General features: G+C 37.1%; 1 protein-coding gene across 4 annotated transcripts in view; it reads left to right on the top strand.

Moving 5' to 3' along the window:
* Positions 1 to 1362: 1362 nt before the first annotated feature.
* Positions 1363 to 23667, top strand: part of LOC145997188 (oxysterol-binding protein-related protein 2) — a 284976-nt gene continuing 262671 nt past the window's right edge. For 3 of the 4 annotated variants that reach the window (XM_083133909.1, XM_083133910.1, XM_083133907.1), the window contains exons 1-6: positions 1363 to 1433; positions 8240 to 8444; positions 10888 to 11048; positions 15783 to 15980; positions 20067 to 20211; positions 21089 to 21234. In XM_083133909.1, coding sequence (XP_082990035.1) covers positions 8312 to 8444; positions 10888 to 11048; positions 15783 to 15980; positions 20067 to 20211; positions 21089 to 21234 — 783 coding nt within the window. In that variant the 5' untranslated portion in view covers positions 1363 to 1433; positions 8240 to 8311. Of the gene's footprint in view, positions 1434 to 1561; positions 1578 to 8239; positions 8445 to 10887; positions 11049 to 15782; positions 15981 to 20066; positions 20212 to 21088; positions 21235 to 23667 lie in introns of those variants that run through there. The other variant, XM_083133908.1, reaches the window with a different exon arrangement.

The following is a 23667-nucleotide window of genomic DNA, read 5'->3' as shown; positions in this document are numbered from 1 at the left end:
TGTGGTTTGTCGCCTCGGTATGAAATATCTCTCAAGATACTATTTATATTCTAATAACATAGAAAAATAAACTCTAATACACAGTCCAAGACCTGACGTCCGGAATCACATTGCGATGTTTCTTCTTGTGTTACGCATGCTATTTATTTATTAATTTTATTTTACTTTTCTTTCCAAATTAATGCCATTTCTTGACTGCAAATCACTCCACAAATATAACTGTTTCCATCAATTCACTTACCGCCTTTCTAGAGAAACAAATCTACACAATATATTCCAAAAACTAACTAAGCCGGATTATTTTCATAACAAAATTATCAGCTGTGTCGATCGCACTGCCATCTACTTGTCATCGTCTCGGGGAACCAGTTTCTTGGGTCGTTTTCAACACTACGTTATTCAAGGCGCTGTACAGTGGGATCCATGAGTATTACCGTGCAAATTGTCCATCACCATGTTCGTGCACTTTATTTGACCCAATAAGAGCTTCAGGAATTAAAACAAAACTCAAAACAAGCTGTTGACAACTTCTGCACCAGCATACATAAAAATGCATCTCTTAAAAACACATAGGATGTAAGAAAAAAATTAATAAAAATAGTCATGGACAATTTGCAGGGTAATACTCATGGATCCCACTGTACCTATGCCTAACCTAAGAACATGGGCACAGATTAAACATGGGCATTTAGCCTAAACGTGACGTCAGAACATAAGGTTGCTCAAGTGTTGTGCGATATGTGAGACCTGTAAAGCACGGATTAATTGACACAGATTCAATGAAAAAACAGGGTCGCCAAACAAAAAAAATGATCACAGACTATAAAATATCTACCACCGAAATGTGTTTTAAACACTTGTAAAAAACATGTTTAGAACATTTGTAAAAAAACAAACCCGTGTGTTTTTAACGTTTAAAACAAAGTGTTATAAACACTTTTGTTTTAAACATGCCAACCCTGCTTTCATCTATGCTTTCATAAGAAAATTATCTCTCGTACGGATCGCACTGCCATCTATGTTTTCCTCCGTCTCGGGAACTAGTTTCTTGGGTCGTTTTCCATTCAAGGCGCTGTAGTCAAAGTGCGGTCACAGGGTGCGGTAGTGAATAATTTGGAGAACATCTTTGCGCAGACAGTTGCGTCTTTGTTCAGCAAGGATTTAATTTATCTAATATACTCACAAGTGAGCTCCTCATGAGAGGTGTAATATAATTTCCCCTTAAAACAAATTTATTTATATTTTATGTACAGTATGTTTACAGTTGGGTACATACCGACATTCTTGATTAACAATTATATTTTCTAAATATCGCGTTCTGTCACTGTGACTAAGTTCAAGGTGAAACTGCATAATCCATTGCGACAGTAGAAACAGACCATTGCAGACAACTAATCTGACAGGATCTGCGACAGAAAACGTAAACTAGGAAAGTATGTATAAATGTAAATGGCAATGAATACACTGTAGCTATGGTAGCGTTTCACATAACCCATTAAGAAGAATTTACATTTGCGCTAGTAAAAAAAAATGGACTTGAGTTTTAAACATTATTATAAAAAAGTAAAATATTTGAGGTAAATGTGCAAATATTTGAGTGGGTATTTTTGTTAACATTGCGGATGGGAGTGGCAATTTTTATTTTTTAAGAGTTTTATAGTGATTATGTGGTGAGCTTAAATAAATCAAAATCATCGGAGCGATTTTACAATACAGGGAATTTCTCCATTTTGTTTGAAATTCGGCATACTCACTAATTTTGGCCCCCTAATCACGAATCTGCAGTCAAAATTTGGCGCTCACACGTGGAAATAGCAAAATAATCGAAATTAAGTTCTTATTTCCACACCCTCGATTTCCGAATTTCCCGCCGGTTCCGGGCTCCGCCCCTGGGGTAGTCGACCTACCGCCCCCAACCGCTATCGCGGCCCCGCCTCCGCTCCGCTCCGCTCCGCTCCGGCTTCCCGCCTATATCTATAGACTCCCTGTTAAGGGCATGTTAGAAAGTGGCCGGATTCACCTGCCCCAAATAAGCGCCAAATTTTTACGTGAGCGCCAAATTTTAAGTGCAGATTCGTGATTAGGAGACCCAAATTAGTAAGTAACCGAAAATTCAAACAAATTGGAGAAATTCCCTGTATTGTTAAATTATACCTCAAAATCTGTGCTAGAGAGCTCTTACCAAAAACCAGAATTTAACTCTTTTATTTTATATGAACCCACTACTACAGTGTGATAAAATCACCGCAATAGTACAGAGGTCGAATTTCCATAAATATTGTATTATTATTAATAGTAATAATATTTGCAGCAGCGGCACATTTCATATATGAGTACAGGTAAGATTCTTCTTCATTCTCATGACCCTGTCAACAATCTTGTCGACTTTGGACATCGTTATTGTTATTGCATTTGTTTTAATGTTTTTCTTCTGAAATTGATAGTCACTCAAATTCACCAGTATCACAATCATAAAACGATTATATGAACAATTCACTTTTACAGGTATGATTAATCCCGTGTTAGGTAACACTTTACTATACCGGAGACGGATGTCTTCAAATTTACAGGAGAAAGTACTTACGCAAATCATTTTCTGTAGCGTTGTTGATGTTCGGGAATGTAGTTTTCATCCATTTTAATGCGAATGCATGTGGAAAATCTATTTCCGACGTGCTCTTGCTGCTGCTGCCTATTTGCTTTCTGCACGAGAGCACAATACGCGCAATTGCTGCTGCTACAAGATGACGTGTCGAGGATGCATCGTGAAGTTGTTGCCGGGTGTGGAAGATGCCGTGGAATTTGTAATTCAACACGGAATATTGAAGAAAGAAGTGGAATGCAGAACGTGGAAGGTTAAAATTAAAAGAATTCAGTGTATTTTCTTTCGTCGAGAAAAACCGATGTTGTCCGTATATACTAAATTGAACGAAAGGAGTGCTAATGGAACCTAACCTAACAGGCCTAACTTAGTAGGCATACCTCATCCCCGTGATGGTTCGTGGGGCTATCATGAATTTTTGGGCTAATGTCAATGGTTTTTGGGGCTACCCGTTTATGGTTTGTGGGAAATAAGGAACAACAGTAAGTACTCGTTAATGGGTACTACTTTACTATACCGGAAACACCTATCAATGATTTATTTCACAATTTTTTAAATTTCTAACGTACTATTCTGCATTGCAGAACATTTCCTTAGGTGAAATAATGGATTTCTAACGAAAATAATGTATATTTCTTACATACGATAACCCCACGAACCATCACAGGACGAGGTATGCCTACTAGGTTAGGTTAGACCTGTTAGGTTAGGTTCCATTAGCACTCCTTTCGTTCAATTTAGCATATACGGACAACATCGGAATTACAAATTCCACGGCATCTTCCACACCCGGCAACAACTTCACGACGTATCCTCGACATGTCATCTTGTAGCAGCAGCAATAGTGCGTATTGTGCTCTCATGCAGAAAGCAAATGGCGGCTGCAGCAATAGCGTGTCGGAAAGAGATTTTCGTAGAAAATCACATGCATTCGCATTCAAATGGATCAAAACTACATTCCCGAACATCAACAACGCTACAGAAAATGATTTGTGTAAGTACTTTCTCCTGTAAATTTGAAGAAATCCGTCTCCGGTATAGTAAAGTGTTAACCGTTAATGTAAGAAATAGACATTATTTTCGATAGAAATTCATTATTTTACCTAAGGAAATGTTCCGCTATGCAGAATAGTACGTTAGAAATTTAAAAAATTGTGAAATAAATCATTGATAGGTGTTTCCGGTATAGTAAAGTAGTACCCATTAACGAGTACTTATTGTTGTTCCTTATTTCCCACTTGTCGACTGAAAATATCTTGTTCATGAGAAGTGTGTAAGGTAATTTTCAAGTTGTTTTTTTCAACATAAATAACTTTTTTAGAGTCCAAACAGTGCTCATTACTTTAAGGAAGGTTCAAATTTCGTGTGACAATGATTTCCAAAATTCTACGATAACTATACGGCGTACGAGTCATTCCATGCCAAATCAACACAGATATGTGCAATTTCTAACCTGACCATCTCCGATTTTCATGAAATTTGGGGAGTTGAAACAATGCATGGAACTTAGTAACTATGAAGATTTTTAGTTTCGTGCGTCTTGTAATTGTTAAATTATTCAAGGTCAAAGTTAGCAGAAATTGCCCTTTTTGAGCCCGCTTAGCTATACTAAATGTGCTGTAACTCCGCCCCTATTTCGCCTAGGAAGCTCAAATAAAGCTTATTGTATAGGGAATTAAACAAGCTTTCCAGTGATATATAACAAGCACACCTTTCGATAAAAATATAATTTTGTCACGTGACCTTGTCCTTTGACCTTGAATATCTCGAAACATGTCATCACCAAAAATCGTGAAAAAAATATATTTGGTCCCTCATTCAATACTATAAAACATATCAAAAAATCATTCTGGGACTGCAATGGGATCAGAAGATACAAAATAATATGTGTAACTATGTGACTGATAAACATGAACTATGACGAGTCAAAAGTCCTTTAACACCCCCTACAAAATGTAAAGGAGTTATCCTGGTCATGAAAGAAATAGGTTAGGCACAGGGAGATCCCTAGCTGCGTGTGTCAAGCGCAGGTCCAGCACATTTTTGACCACCATATTGAATTCAACGCAAAAATTTCAAAGGAAAGTGGGTGATGTGATATATCAAATCAGGCTAGAACTTCACGAGAAATGAAGCAGCGAAGGTTTATCCAAAGTATCTTTAACCAGCAAAAAGTTATTACTGCATGCTTGTAACCATTTTCTCCTTTTCCAGGTGTTAAAAACAAAGTTTTAAGAATGCTCCTAACGTGTTAGGAACTCGTCGAGATCACGCTGACATCTTGGGAGAGAAAGAAGTATACGCACCATTGCATATGATTTTAATCAGCGACATTCACCAAATACTTGATTAGTGGAGAGAATATTGGGAAAAGTATCTCAAACAATTACGTGACACTTCCTTTGGAATGAAAAATTCTTCAGTGACGAGGCTAATTTTTATGCTCACGGTAAAGTTAATAAAAATTATATGCAATACCTGTGATTTGATAATCTACAGTAGACAGATCCCAGCCGAATGGTTGTTGCTGGTAAGCTAATGATGTGGTATAGTGTATGGAGAACGGGAATCGTTGGTCCATATTTAACAACGGAACCTTAAATGGTGAGGGCTTCTTGGATGTGTTATGTTAAGTGAACAGGTTTTTCATCCTTGCTTACGGCACATGGCACTTTTCCAAAGTTTTGAAACAGGACAGTGTGTGACCATACTATGTAAACATTTTGGCAATTTCTTCATGGTAAATTTTTAGGTAGATTGATGGGCAGACGGGGATGTATTAAAAGGCCTGCACATTCTCCAGATCTAACATCTTAGGAGGACTTTTACCTTCAGAAACATTTGAAGAGAACGGTGCATGCACTGAAAGTCCCTGATATTGACCATCTGAGAGAAGGCATAGTTGCTGCTTGCGATGATGTTGCACCTGCTACAGTGCCAAATTTTCTATGTGAGTGTGAGAGACGTCAACGAGTGTGCTCACAGGAATATTGACAACACTATGATGTGCATATATCGTAAGTGAAAGATATGCATATAACGTTTTGCTGCCTAAAAATAAGTTAGAAAAACCTTCACCATTTCATTTCTCGTGAAGCTCTAGCTTGATTTGATATATCACTTCACACCCTTCCCTTTGAAATTTTTGCGATGAATTCAATATGGCGGTCAACAATATGCCGGACTTGCGCTTGACACACATAGCTAGGGATCTCCCTGTGTCTAACCTATTTCTTTCATGGCCAGGATAACTCCTTTACATTTTGTAAAGGGTGTTAAGGGACTTTTGACTCGTCATAGTTCATGTAATGAGGCTTTTATCAGTCACATAGTTACACATACTATTTTGTATCTTCTGATCCCATTGCAGTCCCAGAATGATTTTTTGATATGTTTTATAGTATTGAATGAGGGACCAAATATATTTTTTTCACGATTTTTGGTGATGACATGTTTCGAGATATTCAAGGTCAAAGGACAAGGTCACGTGACAAAATTATATTTTTATGGAAAGGTGGGCTTGTTATATATCACTGGAAAGCTTGTTTAATTCCCTGTACAATAAGCTTTATTTGAGCTTCCTAGGCAAAATAGGGGCGGAGTTACAGCACATTTAGTATAGCTAAGCGGGCTCAAAAAGGGCAATTTCTGCTAATTTTGACCTTGAATAATTTAACAATTACAAGACGCACGAAACTAAAAATTTTCATAGTTACTAAGTTCCATGCATATTTTTAACTCCCCAAATTTCATGAAAATCGGAGATGGTCAGGTCGGAAGCTGTGTTGATTTCGCATGGAATGACTCGTACGCTTTTAGAAGGAACATGAGTTCAGCCAATACGCAGCCAGTGCTGTCGCGCTGTTGCCAAACCAACTGCTAGCGGAAGGAAAACACAGAGCATTCGTTGTGTCCAATATTCAGCTTTTTATGGGTATAATGCATGCACATAATATTTCAGTACAATGAAATAGATAGTGAATAATTCTACACAGGATTATATCATAAGACTGGAGCATATAAGAGAAACTCGTACCTGAAAGAAGTTTGAAGGCACGTATTTATTGTAGAAGAACTGCAAGCCCATCATCATCGCTCTCGTTCCTGTTTTCTGGCATGTTTCCCAGCAGATTTGATTATAGGTTGTGCGATTTCTGTGGTAGATACTTTACCCTGTTTTATAATTCGCAACACAGTATAAACGCCTACATCACACGCTTTAGCCCTAAGTTCTCTTCTCTGAGAAAACACTGTTTCAGCACGCACATCAAGGAATTGGCATGGGCCAATTCCTTGAAGTAAAAATAAGCTTTAAAACTAAGATTTCTGTCTTGTGAACGTAATACAAGTATTTTACCCTTGGTGTCTGTACTACTGGTACGTACTAGGTTTCGAGAGCGACATTATTAATTTGATTTGATTTGCTTTTCTGCCACTTTTGGCTAATTGCAAAGATGGGAATGAATGATGATATAATGAAATTGATGAAGGGACGTTCATAAACATCCAAGTCGAGGCCAGGATTCGAACCAGGGACTCCTGGCGTTGTAGAGCGATATGCTAACAACTCCACAAAGGTGCCGGTGCGACATTTTTAAATAACACTCACACAACACACACACTATTGTACAACTATCGAACATAAGGGCTGTATTGCACAATGCCAGGAGTCTCGGATTCGAATCCCGACCCGGGTATAGGTGTTTGTAAGTGTCCCTTCATCAATTTCATCGCCGGCCCCCATGGCGGAGTGGTTATCACATCGTGCTACGACGCCAGGGGTCCCGGGTTCAAATCCAGACTTGGGCATAGATATTTGTGAGTGTCCATTCATCATTCATCCCCATGTTCGTAAATTAGCCAAAAGTGGCAAAAAAAAGCGAAGTAAAATAAATCACTCAATAAGGGCTGTATTGAATCCTCTTACAACTTTTCTTGGTGCCGTAGGAGTAAAATTATCTTACACCGCCCTTGTTATGAAAAAGGTTAACTCAAAACTGACCCAGACTCGCAATGTTTGTGAACACAAGACAATGAAAGGTCATTGTGCATATTCAGCCGAATTTGACACCCATAGCTTTACCAAGGCACAACAACTCATCGGGGTCAACAATGTGGCAACGAAAAAACAAAAGACTGAACACTGAAGAAAAAACGAAAGGGTCATTGTGTGTGTGTAGAGACGTGTTGTTTCCCGTGTTTCTTCGAGAAACTATAACTCTGGCTATAGGTGACGGAAATTCATGGGACTTGGACAGTCAGGTTCAAAATATCGTGCCCCATCGTATGATGAACCTTAAAGTGGCGAGTTTTATGAAAACTTCTTGCGCGCAAGACAAATACGGAACACGGCGTTTAACTTGCGCGCCGCAGTTTCCTAACTGTACAACGTTGCACTCCTGCCATTGGCTGATCACCACACACACCCTCTGGGTGGCTCTGCCCGATATCGCTTCTAAAACCGTGCGTGTTATAGTCTTTGTGCTAGGAGAAATCTTAAAACAATCGGAACCGTTACTGTCTTAACCACAAAGCTGTCTAGCTCTTTGGCTACATGCAAAGAAGCTTTTCTATTGCCTCACCTTTTTGAATAGTGTAATTTCATATGCAAGTAATTATTTTTCTCTTTTTTTTCAGAGCATATTTTCAAGTCTGCATTGATAACCTAGATTGGCCTGTAATATCGAGTAAAATGATCATAGCCACAGAATGAATGAGTGCACAATTATGGAGCTACATGATATGTTACTGTATAGTTCTCGACATGGAGATGTGGGAATGGTGCAGGAATTACTATCTGCATGGAAAGATGGAAAAATCGATTTAGATGTTAGCTGCAAAGGTGAGTAATTGTGGATAAAATATTTAGTGTCTTGTATTATTCCAGTATGTCAGGAGTAAATGGGAATGAAGTTTTAACTGTGTGTGTACATCACCAGAAATTGTTGATTTTTATGTCAATCTAAAGATATTGGGCTCATTAAATGTGAGCTGTACCTCAGCTTTTGGAAACCATTAGTTAAAGAATACTTGCTCCAGAAAATGAAGACACAGAATTCAGCTTATGTGACCATAAAATGACTTTGAATTTGAGTTTTTGTGTTTAGTCTGCTTTATGCACAGACAGGCTAATTGGGACTTGACCTACAGTTTAAAATGTGATCCGAACCAACATGTGTTTCCACCAAGTATCAAACCTGGGACCTGCCAGCCTCTATGACAAGGTTGCTAGCACAGGCTGCTTTGACACCAGGGGTCCTGAGTTGGAGTCCCAGACTCAGTATGGCTATTTTTTGTGAGTGTGTCTTCATCAATTTCATCATATCATTCATCCTCATCATCACAGTTAGCCAAAAGTATCAGAAAAGTGACGCTAAATAACAAAAGTGAAATCAGATCAAACCTGGAACCCCTTATTACAAGGGAATGATGTTACCACTATTCCATCAGGGAGATGAAACCATAAAATAGAATGTATATAATTCCCTTGTTTGCATAAAGTTCCTATTTATCTGTCGGTGTTAAGTAACAAAGAGCATAACATTTTATAAACAAATCTATCAGTGGTTCCGGTGCAAAATGGCCACTTTGCTGCTAATGTGCAGAAGATTGGATGCACGGAGAATTGAAAGCTTAATATGTGCATCGTTTTCATGGTCGCACTAGATGTTAATATAATGTACAGATTCTTTGTGGGGCAAAGTCACTGAATATAAGACACAATTTTTATTTGTTGATTATGATAATGAAATAACCTGCTAAAGGTTAATCCTAAGCCAGGGAAGGGAGCATGGGCGTTGATGCAATCCTACCATTGCATTCCAAAATATGCACCATTGTTAACACATCTTTTATTAAGTGTCAATTATTTGCATCATCAGTGAAAGCAGAGACGTAACATTTAATAATGTTGAATTTTTGGTACCAATTGCATCGCTTTCTTCACAAAAATAAGTTCCATTTTTTACATTAACAGTAATTATTGTTCTTGCTTTCTTCGCTTCCGTAACACACAATATGGCACGCACCAGGTTGACTAGCGTCAACACCGAAAAATGACCACATCATTCAGGCATAGCCCCAAAAATCATTCATGGTAAGGTTAGGTTACGTTAGGTTAGGAAAACATAGTTAAAATTTCGGGTCAGGAATGTATATTTTGTAGGGATGGGACCGATTAATCGGTACTCTATTGGTATCGGCCGATATAGGCATACCAGTGTATCGGTAAAATTACCGATTATTTTACCGATCCAGTATATCGATAAATATCTGATAATTTAGTGCAAACTTCTGCCATTTTGTTGTAATTTTTATGGATAATCTCCATGCCCTACTTTCTAAAAACGTAAGTGTCTAAATATGCAGTTTTTTTTCACTGCAGTCACCTCGAAACACACATTTATTAAGAAGGTCAATGAAACTTTCAGGTTCTTCAAGGACCATTTCTAATTTTATATCGGATCGGTAGAATATCGGTTATCGGTATCAGCAAATTTTATATCGTTACTTTATCGGTATCGGCCAAAATTTCATATCGGCCCATCCCTAATTTCACCATCTGGTGAAAGAACGGCGTTGTTGGAAACACTGACAGGAGGTTACGTCATCTACTTAGAGGAAGATAACAAAAGCAACAGCAATTCTGCGTCGGAGATATATTTCCCTTGAAAAATACATGAATTACCGGTCGAACAGATTCAACGATGAAAGAAAATACCTCCACGGACTTTTAGAATGCTACAGAAACTCATTTCCATAAGTAGTTTCTCCTGTAAAAATGAAGAAATGTGTTGTTCAGAGATGCAATTGTTACTGAATTTTTTTGATAATGAAGCAAGGGAGGGACATTATAGATGTGGCACTTGCAGCGACTGCAAGAGAAGTAAACAAATGACTGTCCACTTTCGTTTGCAAGTTATCTGTGGTGTTTCTCTTCATGCTCCCACCGTATCTCATAGAGACAACCTCCGTGCCAGAATGGTTAACACCGCAAGCTATAATGCCAGTGGTCCCAGGTTCGAAAACAAGCCTGTACATGGGTGTTCTTTGTAAGTGTCCCTTCATCAATTTCATCTCATCCTCATGTTCGTGATTAGCCAGAAGTTGCAGCAAAGCGAAGTAAAGTACATCAGACCATGTGTCAGTGATTTTTCCCTATTTCTTTCTACTCATGTAGCCTTCTACGTAGTCTTAAAAATTATATGAAATATATTCTAGAACTCTAATATGTACTGGATACTATGGTTGTAGAAATCTCATCTCTTTTAACATTTTTTTTGTAGGGAAAAACAAAAGCAACCAAGGCTGGACTCCACTCCATTTGGCAAGTTATTTTGGCCACAAGAGAGTAATTGAACTGCTACTTGAGAACAATGCAGATATTAATGCTGTGAACAACGCAGGTGACACACCACTTCACAAAGCAGCATTCATAGGAAGAGAGGTAATTTTAAGGGCTTTCTTCGTGATGTGAATCTACCCTTGTAATGAATACAGGTGGTCAGTGTTTGAAAGTCAAATCAGGCAGGTGTTTACTATGGCTGAAGCGATACTACCTTGAACTGATTCATGCCGATACTGATTCTTGAAAATTGTAATAATAACAAGTTCTCCAAAGTATAGATTGGTGTTAATATGTATGCCTTCCACTCTCATTATATGCATGAATTTTCCAGAGATTTTCTTTGAAATATTCAAGAATTATATCAAAATATTAAATTACATGTTATCACAAAATTCAGTTTTTCACACAAACTGGTGAAGAAAAAAAACACCTTAGAATTTTGCACAATTTCCAAGATAATTTGTCTGCGAAAGTCTCATGCAGCATTTTCGCAGAGCACGTGAATGACAAAAATGTCAGGAAAGTATCAGCTGGTATTGATTAATAATTTCCAACCAATACTTTTTGATTGCGTTATCACTATACCTCGAATATATAGGATCTAAAAAGTGTGCTTTTAGATTACTAAAATAGGCTCTAAAAATTCTAAAATAGGTTCCAAAAACCCTAAAATAGGTTCTAAAAATCTTAAGTTAAGCTCGAAAAATCCTGAAGTAGGTTCAAAAAACAGTACAGTCACCGGCAATGAAAGTGGAACACCTATATTCTGAAATACGCACTATCTTGCAAAATGTTGTGTGTGTTGTCTAACCCTATGCCGATGGCAGAACTTACCATTGGAAATTTGCTATTATAATCCACTCTTCACCGTATAGTTAGGCAACAATCTTTTTTCATGTTATCCACCATCAATCTTTACAATTTTGTCTATGAGGATCATCTTATATACTGAAAATAATCTTTCAACAAAAGCATACCATATTTACTCAAGTACCCCTCGCCCTCGAATAAGCCACGCACCTGAATTTCAGAGAAGGGAAATGCAAAAAGAATTCATGACACTATTCAATCTTACACTTCCCTTAAAATTTCTTAATTTGCTTGTAAACAGTAAAACCATGAACTCTTAAGTTATTTTGCCAGTGAAAGAGCCTTCAATTGAAATATTTCTGCAGAAACTGCAAATCCAAATTGTCAGTTTTCACAAACATAGTCATGCAGCTTCCCTTCTATTTCTGGAAATTTAGCCTTTTGTCCTCGAAAAGCTCTCCAATTGCTACATGTGTTTAGCTCTCACACAACTCTCACTTATATCATATTTACGAGCAGCAGAACGATTTCCAATTTTCTCCGCTTGAATGACGCATAACTTTTCATGTGCTGTAAAGGATCGCAATCTTCTTCGTTTAATGGCCATCTTGCTTTTAGCATCCATCAGTGAAGCAATATAAGAAGAACGCTACTCAAATGAGTCACTGCAACACAAAACAAGCTTTACAACTTCCCCCACCCACACCCACGCAGCTGGACTGTCCAGACGTAAACATCCAGCTGGTTGCTGTCTTTATCTCTTTCTTGGTGCCAGTGTGACTGCAGAATAATTCCCTTGGCAAAAGAGGAAGGAGAATATTCTTTTCCCTTCTGTCTGCAAGCTTTTCATGAATTAAGTTGACCCAATTTTTTAGAGGAGGAGAGGGGGCGGGGTCAGGTGAAGAAACAATGCGCATAATGCAGTGCAGGGAGAGAGAACTGTGATTTAATTAAACCAGGACATACCGGTATTTAGAATGATTTTTTACACTTGATACACGAATTATGGCAAACATGTTTTGTTTTCTTTCCAAGAACACAGGCTGTGAGATAACATCTTAACCTCCACTCGTTCTCTCGTAAGCTTGTATAACGGGTTACATACCTCTGCAGGATAATTTTTTTGTGCCTGGTGAAAAAAAAAAACAGATCAATCACATTGTTCATTTGACTCTCTTCTGTGCTGGCAAGAAGTGGCTGTGAAGTCATGTTGCACTTTTGACAGCATTACTATAGATAATGGCTGAAACATGACTCCCTTCCCCTCCCTGTTCCATTAGCACTCACCTTTTTTGAAAAAGGAACAATGCATTTGATTGCATTCTGGAAAAAATACTTCCCTTTGCAAAACTCCTGTTTAGCATACATAATTAACTCTTTCGCTGCGGTCGTCGCATTTATGCACAGCATGCCAGGTGCCTTGCTCTGCGGAAGTCGCATTATTGGGAGTTCATACTTCCACTCGCTGCGGGTGTCGCATTTCTGAAGTACATCGCTTTTAGTAGCCTTCTGACATCTGTTGATAGTATTTGGAATCATTTGAACTTGTAGTTTTGTTTTTATCTGTATGATGTTGCTAATTACGCCTCTGTTTAGAATTCTTTGACATACGAGCGTTGAGTGCTCTGACATGTCAGTTTCAAATGCATATTCGAATGTAAACAACATGGCTTCGTCAAGTCGTCAACACTTGTCTGATAATGATTTTACTCAACTGTTATTTGCCGACTCAGAATCAGAAGGTGAATTAAGTTGTGACGATAATAGCGACAGTTTTTATGAGACTTCAAGTGGTGACAGTGATTGTGTAGTGTCTGTTGAAGAATTTGTACCACCGTCCGTAACATCATGGAGCAGAGTGCAAAACAGCATTGATCTAGGTGCGGAAATTTCAAAATTTTTCGCCAGTGCAAGGAATGACTTTTGTAAATTCTCTAGAACATATTTTGCAATGTAATTGTGTAAAATGATTGTTTCTGAAAACATGTTTGTAAAATTATTGTTTCTAAAAAAATGTGTTTTTTTTTCAAAATTTCTAAATTTTTCAAAATATCATACTACCAAGGACTACAGAATGGTTTTCCAGTGCAAGGAATGAATTTTGTAAGTTCTCTCTCATATATAATGCAATGTAATTGTGAAAACTATTTGTTTATAAAAAAAATATATTTTCAAATTTAATTACGCAGCCAAGGGATATTGTGTGCCAGAGAATTCCGCAGTGAAAGAGTTAAAGAACAAGAGTGATATTCTGAAAATCTATTCTAAACAAGGGGGAAAAAAAGTATACAGGCCCCATTGACCCCCTCAAGACATTTTTTTTAAATTGACAGATTACTACATTTTATGTAATATAAAATTGCTTCCAGCACACCGAAAACACGCCGGCTCCCATGGCAGAGTGGTTAGCACATCATGCTACGATGCCAGGGGTCCCGGGTTTGAATCCTGGCCTGGGCACGGATGTTTGTGAGTATCCATTCATCGATTTCATCATGTCATCCCTTATCCCCATCTTCGCAAATTAGCCGAAAGTGGCACAAGAAGCGAAGTAAAATAAAGCCAATCAATTGGTCAACACCGTGAGATATTTGATCCCAAAGTATATCTACATAAGCAAAACCTGTCATCTCTGAGTACTTTCACAGCTTTTTATTAGTGAGAACTGTTTGTATTGACACTAAAATAGTGAAAGAATATGTCTGAAATTGCACTCAAATCCAAATGCAACACTCGTAACCTAATCAGGTAGAACTATAGTTGTGTAATGTCCTTTTGGGTGCTACATTCACTTGTGCAAAGCCTTTGGGCTGTTGTGCTTCATGGTAAGGTAACAGATGTACTTTATTTCACAACAACACATCTCCTAGAGTTAAAAACAACCGAAAACATTTATGAACAACATATTCTTCATAACTAGGGAGCGGAAGTTGATGAAATGTTATCTTTTTTTTCTGACATCTCTGACACGATGCCCATTAAATATACACAATATTACACTTCGTCTAGAACCCAAAAATGGTAATTTTAAAGTGCTTTTTTTTGCCAACTTTCAGGTTTTAGGTCATTTTCCCCAATTTTTGGCATTTTTCCGGCATTTTTCGCAATATTCGGTGTATTGTTTTGTCATATTTTGTCACTTCTTTCATTTTGGTAATATTCTTGAGTCTATTCACCAAGGTGAAATATATATCTCGCAGGATTCCAATTTATCAGCAAAAGAAATGCTGAAGTGCTGACAGTCTTTGTTGCGTCAGGTGAAACCACCTGGTGTCCGTCTGGGGCAAACTCAAATTTAAGATCAGATAAGGAGATTGCATTTGGTTTAATTTCCTTTTCATTTAAATTTTTAACCCGAAACTAACAAATTTAATGGTAATTTTTTACGACATTTTTGTCATTATTTAGGACATTCTATAGGTCATATACCTATATATTTTAGGTCATCAACTTCCCTATTCATAACCATTCAGAATATTTCACTATTTGAGGAGTTACAGAGGGAAGGTCAAGGGTACCAAATATGCATCTAACCTAGGTCCCTTCACCTCTCCCAAATATAGCCAGAATCAAAGTACTGTTCATGAAGTGCTAATGATGAACTTCAAGGTTTGCATAAGAATAAAAGCATGTGTCTCGGAACGTTTTCTGAGTCGCAGTAATTCCAAAAGTCAATACCAGACAAGGAAGCTGCATGGGTACAATGATGTAGCATCAGTTATTTTAAGGGTTAAATTTAAACCACTTCGATACTGATACTATCGGTATTTGTATCTCCTAATATTTACTTTTAGTGCAGATTAGTGCAGGAAAAATGTTGTGTTGACTACTCATAAAAAGCATACATGTTAGAGAGCTGTTTCTAACAGCTCTATAGAGAATTCTAATTTTACAAATTTCACAATTTATCAGTTAAATGCTGAAAATTTAATCTTATTTGTATCAGTCTATCAGCATCCATAAAAATTCACATGTCTAAATCCTTAGAATTTTGCACTATAGCTAGAATTTTTGCATTTCCAGGATCTTGTGCTTCTGCTGTTACAACATAATGCGGATGTGAACATCTTCAATGGGGAAGCACAAATCCCACGTGATCTAGCACACAATGAAGAGGTGAAGAAACTGCTGTTGGCGACAGAACAGACGGAAGCACGGAAGAATGAGGAGAAACTCCTGGCTGCATCCAGGGAGGGAGATTTGGAAACTGTTAATCACTTGGTTAGTTACAAGGATGTAGAAGAAAGTCTGTAATGAGTGCGTGCGTGTGTGTTTACTTTATACTTACGGCTGACGGCTTTTTTGTGTGTGTGCCAATATGGCTCTTGATGCCCATAACTGAGTTATATCTGGATGTACATTATGGATAGATACAGGCACATATTTTTTTTAAATAAAAAGAAAGCAAAACAGTGAATTTTGGGTTCAAAGGTGGCAAATAAAATATAATTTTGGTGAAAAATCGGATCAAAAGCAATGTGTTCCATTTACAACGCAAACCAGAGTTGGGGATAGTACAACTTTTGAACCAGAAGTGGTACACATATAACCCTTATATCAAATTGAAGCCTTGTTGATGCATTTATTTTTAAACTGGGAAACAATGATTGGATTTCATTAGTGTCCACACAGTGTTGCCAGATATAATGGGAAGTGTAAATGAAATTTTTTACAAAGCATGAAAAATGGCACATAACACATGTACGGACATGCCGTCGGTAATTTTCAGTTTGGTTAGGTGGATTAGCTCGGCATTAGTGAAAAAATAAATGTTCATTTCTACCAATAGCCAATTGGATGAGGTGTCTTTAAGGGGGAACTAGGGAAATTGTTGTTTTTAGAAATTATGACTGTTCATTGGCAACATTGCTGGTGTTTCAGTGCCACAAAAGTGTTTCGAAACTGTATACATATGTAAAAAAAATCATTTACACTTCCTGTTACATCTGACAACACTGTGTGAACACTAATGAAATCCAATCATTGTTCCCCAGTTTAAAAATATATGCACAAACAAGGCTTCAATTTGGTATAAGGATTTTATGTGTACCACTTCCGGTTCAAAAGTTGTACTATCCAAACTCCTGGTTGCGTTATAAATGGAACACCCTGTATAATCCTAAATTTGAATTAGAAACTGCACTTGTTACACAAAATAAACATAACTCTTCTAATAGCACATTTATATAGTTACCAGAGTGTTAAGTTTATTCCTGTATAAAGGGGTTAATTTTTTCTTCGCTAATATTTGTAGCAGAATTAATCAATTTTCTGTGAATTGCATAACTTACAGGATAATTCAGACTTCAGAAAGTGTCATGTCGGTTAATAAATGGTAAATTTCATGTTTAAGAGTCTATTTCGCATTTTGTAGTTCATTTCATCCTTTCGTGACAAATGAGGGTACGAAAATGCACGTCACTCCTTTCAGAAATGTTACAAATTGACATTACTATGTGTTTTCGTCAAAAACGAAATATGCATTCCTCTAGGGGTAGAGGATCAATTAATCAATAGTGATTATGACACTATGAGGTAATACCATTATATTTTTGTATTGGTAAATTTATTGTTATACCCCCCCCCCCTTTCCTTTTTTTTGGGGTAAATTGCTTCACTGCAACATAATTCAAATTGTTCTAAAACTGGAAAGTTTCATAATAAACTAATAGGGTTGAGGGCATTTCAATCTACTTATTTCAGTAGTACTGTTTTCTGCACCTTACGACAAGAAAATTTCTCCAAACCCAAGTCTGTGCACTTACTTGAACCCTTTTTTGCCAGTTTCTACTTGTATAACCATAAGCATAAAATCAAAATTTGTTATGTACTTATGTACAGTTAGTATATACTTGTCAAAGACAACGTTTCGGTGGCAACTGCCCCCTTCTTCAGGTCAAGACGAAGCTTCGTCATTTAGAAAGGATATAGGGTTTTATGAGGACAGGTTGAATGCTAGGATAACAAATGACTAAAATGGAACTATTTTAAAATGTGGGAATAGTTCCGTTTTAGTAATTTGTTATCCTAGCATTCAACCTGTCCATATAAAAAGCTATGTCCTTTCTAAATGACGAAGCTTTGTGGATTTCCGTAAAGCAGACTTCTTGACCTGAAGAAGGGGGCAGTTGCCACCGAAACGTTGTCTTGACAAGTATATACTCACTGTACATAAGTAAATAACAAATTTTGATTTTATTCTTATATGTGAAAGTGAGTAAGTCACACGCATCCAAAATATGAATGGTATGACCATATCTTATAGTTTTCGGTTAAATCATTATTTAGTTTGTAGCAGTAGAGAGCTTGTTTTTAGCCAATTTTGTGCATATGTAGGTGAATGGAGTGGATCTACAGTTGTAATATGGATTTGAACCACTATGCAATGCATCTCCATTGAGGATCGAACTTGGGACCCTTCATCACAAGGTGACACCATTAGTACTCCATATTTACCAATGTTGGACTACCATAGCACTACTGGCAGCTTTATTGATACGAGGGTGATTTAATATATATATATATATATATATATATATTACTCAACAATTTGTCCACTGTTTGTGACTGGTAGCAACAATGAATCGTTAGAGGCATGCAAATTTCGTTTTTGACGAAAACACGAAATATGAAATACCATGCTGTAATGTTCATTTTTCATGTTTCTGAAAGGTGTGAGATGCATTTTTCTACCCTGTTTTGTCACGAAATAATGCGAAATGAACTGCAAAATGCGAAATATACTCATAAACACGAAATTTACTGTTTATATACCGACGCGACACTTTCTGATGTTGAAGTATCCTGTGAGTTATGCAATTCACGGAACATTGATTAATTCTGCTGTAAATATTTGAGAAGCAGAAATGGACTGCTTTACACAGGAATAAACTTAATACTCTGGTAACTACATAAATGTGCTATTAGAAGGGTTCAGTTTATTTTGATTAATAACTGCAGTTTTTAAATCAAATTTAGGATTATATTCACAATTTTAAAACCTAAAATGTCATTTTATATAGCACTTTGGATGTGATTATTTACCACTATAACACCGAAATTTTATTTTATTTACTGCTTTTGAACCCGAAATTGACTCTGTTTTTGTACCGAAATTTTGCTTTTTTATTTACCGAAACTATGTGCAATATGTCCATTCAGAGAATGGCTTTATTCCCCCCTCTACACATTACGTTTCGTAGTTCCACAGATTGATGTATGGTGGCAGCACTGCTCTGACTGTAGCCTTATTGAGTAGTGTACTCTTTAAACAATTTTCGCGGTTCGATACCCGGTGGAGGCATGTAGTGTTTCGGATCCCACTTTAAACTGTAGGGCCAGTCCCAATTAGCCTTACTGTGCATAAAGTGGACTTAAAACACCAAATGAAACACAAAGACAATTTTCGTGTAAGAACAACAAACTGTGGTCATCAAAATTCAAGTTAAACATTGTAGAATGCTGTTGGTTGGTTGAATTGTTGTTTTAAGTCCACCTTATGCACAGATGGACTAATTGCGACTGGACCTACAGTTGAAAGTGAAATCCGAACCAGTATGTGCCTCCACCGGTTAATGAACCCAGGACTCCTTGATTTCAAGGCGATGATGTTACCACTGCGCCATCAGGGAGGCGTGGTAGAATGCTGTTTAATGGTCCTCTGTAAGTATATCGCTTCAAGGTAATTGATGGTATAGTGCAGTCTTTAGGGTAGTCCTTCTGCAATATATGGAAAAAGAATTTCATTGATGTGAGAAAATTGCCAGAAATTTTGCAACATGTGCTGTAGTTGGCTGGAGACTATTACGAAAGAATTCAGTAACTTGGTCCTCCACAGTAATATAAGTAGACCGTTATGGGTTCACTTTTTTTTAAATGATCCTCACATATGTAACCAGGAGTCTGTAATGAGCCGTGCATTACAAAAATACACTGCATACGGTGGAACTTTGAATACATGGTTTTTCAAGGGACATAGGCTAAATTACTTGTATAGATTTGTTTCATTAATAAATTGTTGGACCATGTATATATATATCCTAGATATTGCTAGATTTGAAATTACACAAAGGAGTTCTTTATTTATGTGAAAATGGAGCAAATAGTTTACTTCTTTAGTACTATCTCATTTATATTAATACAACCCATTGTCTTGCATAATGCAGAATTTTATAAGCGACAAAATAAGCAAAGTAGAACTACAGTAGATATCAGAGTCAGATGTGACTGACTGTGCAGAATAACTCTTGGTTACAGAATTAACGTGAAATTAAAAAGCAAATTTTAAAAAGTGATTTTCTTTTCTAGTTGAAAGGTGAGAAACCTCCAAATATTAATTGTGTCGATGCTCAGGGCAACACTTGTCTCCATTGTGCTTCGTACCGTGGCCACAAAGAAATCGCCGTTCTTCTGCTACAAAATGGTATTGACACTTCCATAAAAAATAGCAGAGGTGAGTTAATATTTATTTGTCAATTGGTTGTTCTTTACAAGTAACATAGAAAATATCAAGCGTACATACCGTATTTCTCCGCATAATTGTTGCACCCTGTTTTTTTTAGTCCAAATGTTGATTTATAATTTTTCATCACGTAATCGACGCAGCAACACGTCAGACGAAACCAGAAGATGCAAGTCTGAACTTAGCAACACTGTAGTAAATTTTCTCAGGTGTAATATTTTGACTATAATGCATAAATCAATCACAACTATTGCATCAACCTTTTTTTTCAGCTCAGATAAATGTTCTGTAAACTGTTACAAAGAAATAATGTGCATCGATTTGGACTATTCAATTTTAACATAGATTCATGAGTATTCCGTGCATTCTAATTTTTCACCAAAGATCGTTTAGTAAAAAATGATTTTTAAGTACTGGTAATACCAGAACTTTTTTTTAAAGAAATAGAAAGCTTCACATAATGATGACACCACTTATTTTCAATGATATTTGACGTAAAATCTTGTACGATTATACCATGAAATTCAGTATTGCGTATAACTTGATTTTAGCAACATATTTTATTGTTCAAGCCTCACTGTCAACATGCTTAAACACATAAGTTATCATAAATGCAAGTGCAGTAATGTTTATATTTTGAGAGTGCATCCAAAAATAAATGGATGTAGAGAGACACTCAGGGTATTGGAGGAACTACAGTGGAACCTCGCTTTTATGTTTTTCAGGGGACCAAGCTGCAGAAACTTAAAATGGGCGGAAAAATGTAATATCCGGAAACATAAAATCGGGGTTCCACTAATAATATGTTAATATGTAGTAGTATATTTTGATGTTCGACTTATGTGTGGTTTTCATTTATAATTCTCAGGTCAAAGTGCCCTTGATTTGGCTCGTGATTCACAAATGCACCAAGTTTTATCCGTTCCACCTATCAGGCAACTACAAAAATCTGTTGCTAGGTTTGAAGGTCAACTTCTAAAAAGATCTAGGTTTTTGGGCTGGAAGCCATTGTATGTAAGTAATACTGTTCATTAGCATATTATAACTTGAGAAGAGAAGTTTCTGAAAATTGTGGCACAACTAGGCATTGAACCTGGATTTATGAAGACAGCCTCTATCTTCATCATAGATTCCACTATTTAGATATCTCTTAGCAATTTTTTAAACCCTCAGGTGAAGGTAGGAATGAAATTAAAAAAACAATACACATATAAATAAAAGTCTTAGATATCTTTGTGAGGTTCTCCTTGTCATTGACAAGGTTAAAGTCGAGGGATAAACAATGTAACTGAAGCAAGTGTAGCCGGAGTATACTGTTTTTAAACTCAATTTAACGTGACAATGACAGTGGGAAGCTGGCAAAAAATTGGATAGAGTTTTATTTATGCATTTATGCGTTATCCCCTATACGCCTTCATGGCGTGGTGCTAAGCACAGGGGAGCACTTTACTTTTAATTTTTTAAACTTTTTTTTATTTATGCAAGGTGCATTCAATGGAAAACTGGAATTATTGTTTCTAGAGTATTTTTTGCAAATACTTACACCAGTGCTTGAGCAGAACGTAGATACCATGGGAAAATAATTCTTTGGATGGATGCGCAGCCATTCATGAAACGCCGACCAAACCTCATTTTCGTCCGGAAGCTGTCTTCCACTAATAGCATCCTTCAATGGACTGAAGTTGTGGAAATAGGATGGTGTTAGGTCGAATGAGTATGGAGGGTGTGGGTTTGACTCAACCTCGTCTCCTCAATAGTCCACACTGTTGTGCTAGCAGTATCAGGGTGGCCAATCACAAGGAATGCCTTTGAATTCTGGGAATTCTGCGTGAATTTTTCTCTGTAGATGTGAAAAATTGGAACTTTCATTATAAATGCCCTGAGAAGTTTTTACAGTTTAGATTTTATTCTTATCCAATATATATAAAGCCCCAATCCCACCACTCACTCACTCACTCACTGACATAAATGTTCTCCATGAAGGAAGCCCCGGAGGCGAAAAACGCCCGATTACGACCCCCCATGAAATCGTCCCAAAAGGCCGAGAAAATTCAAAAATCGCTCAATCGGCCCTTCCTTAAGGGTGAAAATGCCCTTTTCTCACGTCCTTAGCAACCGTTGCCACGGGCATTTCTTTTGCACGCATTGTTTCCTTCAATTCTTAATTGTCCAGCTACATTATATTTCTCACAGATAAGTAACACACAGATGAATCAACTCCTGGTTTTGAAAAGGTGCCTGAAACAAGGGTGACATCTACATAATAAGGAGTTTCAGCCCAGATACAATTACGTATATATTGTTATACTCAATGCGTAAATATCTGCATCGTGCTTGTTTCAACTAAATGTTTAGGGGGTATAATGACATGCAATTCCTTAGAGCTTGCCGTGCTTGTTGTTCACCATGGAAACGGACGTTGCTAGGGAACTTAAAGAAAGTTTATTTTCACCCCGAATGCTACTGTAAGGGAATTATGCTAGAGTTTTCGATTGATTGATTGATTGATTGATTTGGTGTTTTAAGTCCACTTTGTGCACAGTATTAGAGTTTTCGAATTTTAAAATGTAAGCATCAGAATTCATTGCAGAGGAGAGATAGAAATTTGCGAAGAATGAAGGAAAACATTTCTTTATTTCAATTATGTTTAAAAATGTAAAACTGACTACAGAAGTAAAATGTTACTTTTCCAATTTAGTGTCGCTATTGAATTCGTTTACATAAAACATCTAACTAACTATCCTGAAACTGTTATTACTTACCCAGCTTATTATTAAGAAAGAAACCAATAATATTTTGATTATTTGTACATATTACAGCGCATACACACATAAATTTACGTTCAAAACTTTCCAAATAAGCGAACCACGTCGGCGAGCGCACGAGACGTGGCCACAGGCCACGTCGAAAGTGCGCGAGTCCAATATATATATAGCCCCAATCCCACCACTCACTGACATAAATGTTCTCCATGAAGGAAGCCCCGGAGGCGAAAAATGCCCGATTACGACCCCCCATGAAATCGTCCCAAAAGGCCGAGAAAATTAAAAAATCGCTCAATCGGCCCTTCCTTAAGGGTGAAAATGCCCTTTTCTCACGTCCTTAGCGACCGTTGCCACGGGCATTTCTTTTGCACACATTGTTTCCTTCAATTCTTAATTGTCGAGATACATTATATTTCTCACAGATCTACAACACACAGATGAATCAACTCATGACTTTGAAAAGGTGCCTGAAACAAGGGTGACATCTACATAATAAGGAGTTTCAGCCCAGATACAATTACGTATATATTGTTATACTCAATGCGTAAATATCTACATCGTGCTTGTTTTAACTAAATGTTTAGGGGATATAATGACATGCAATTCCTTAGAGCTTGCCGTGCCTGTTGTTGTCCATGGAAACGGACGTTGCTAGGGAACTTAAAGAAAGTTTATTTTCACC

Source organism: Lepisma saccharinum, chromosome 13, assembly GCF_977018435.1.
Source record: "Lepisma saccharinum chromosome 13, izLepSacc3.1, whole genome shotgun sequence".
NCBI lineage: Eukaryota > Metazoa > Arthropoda > Insecta > Zygentoma > Lepismatidae > Lepisma > Lepisma saccharinum.
Note: the sequence above shows the minus strand (reverse complement) of the source record. Positions and strands in the feature narration are given on the sequence as shown.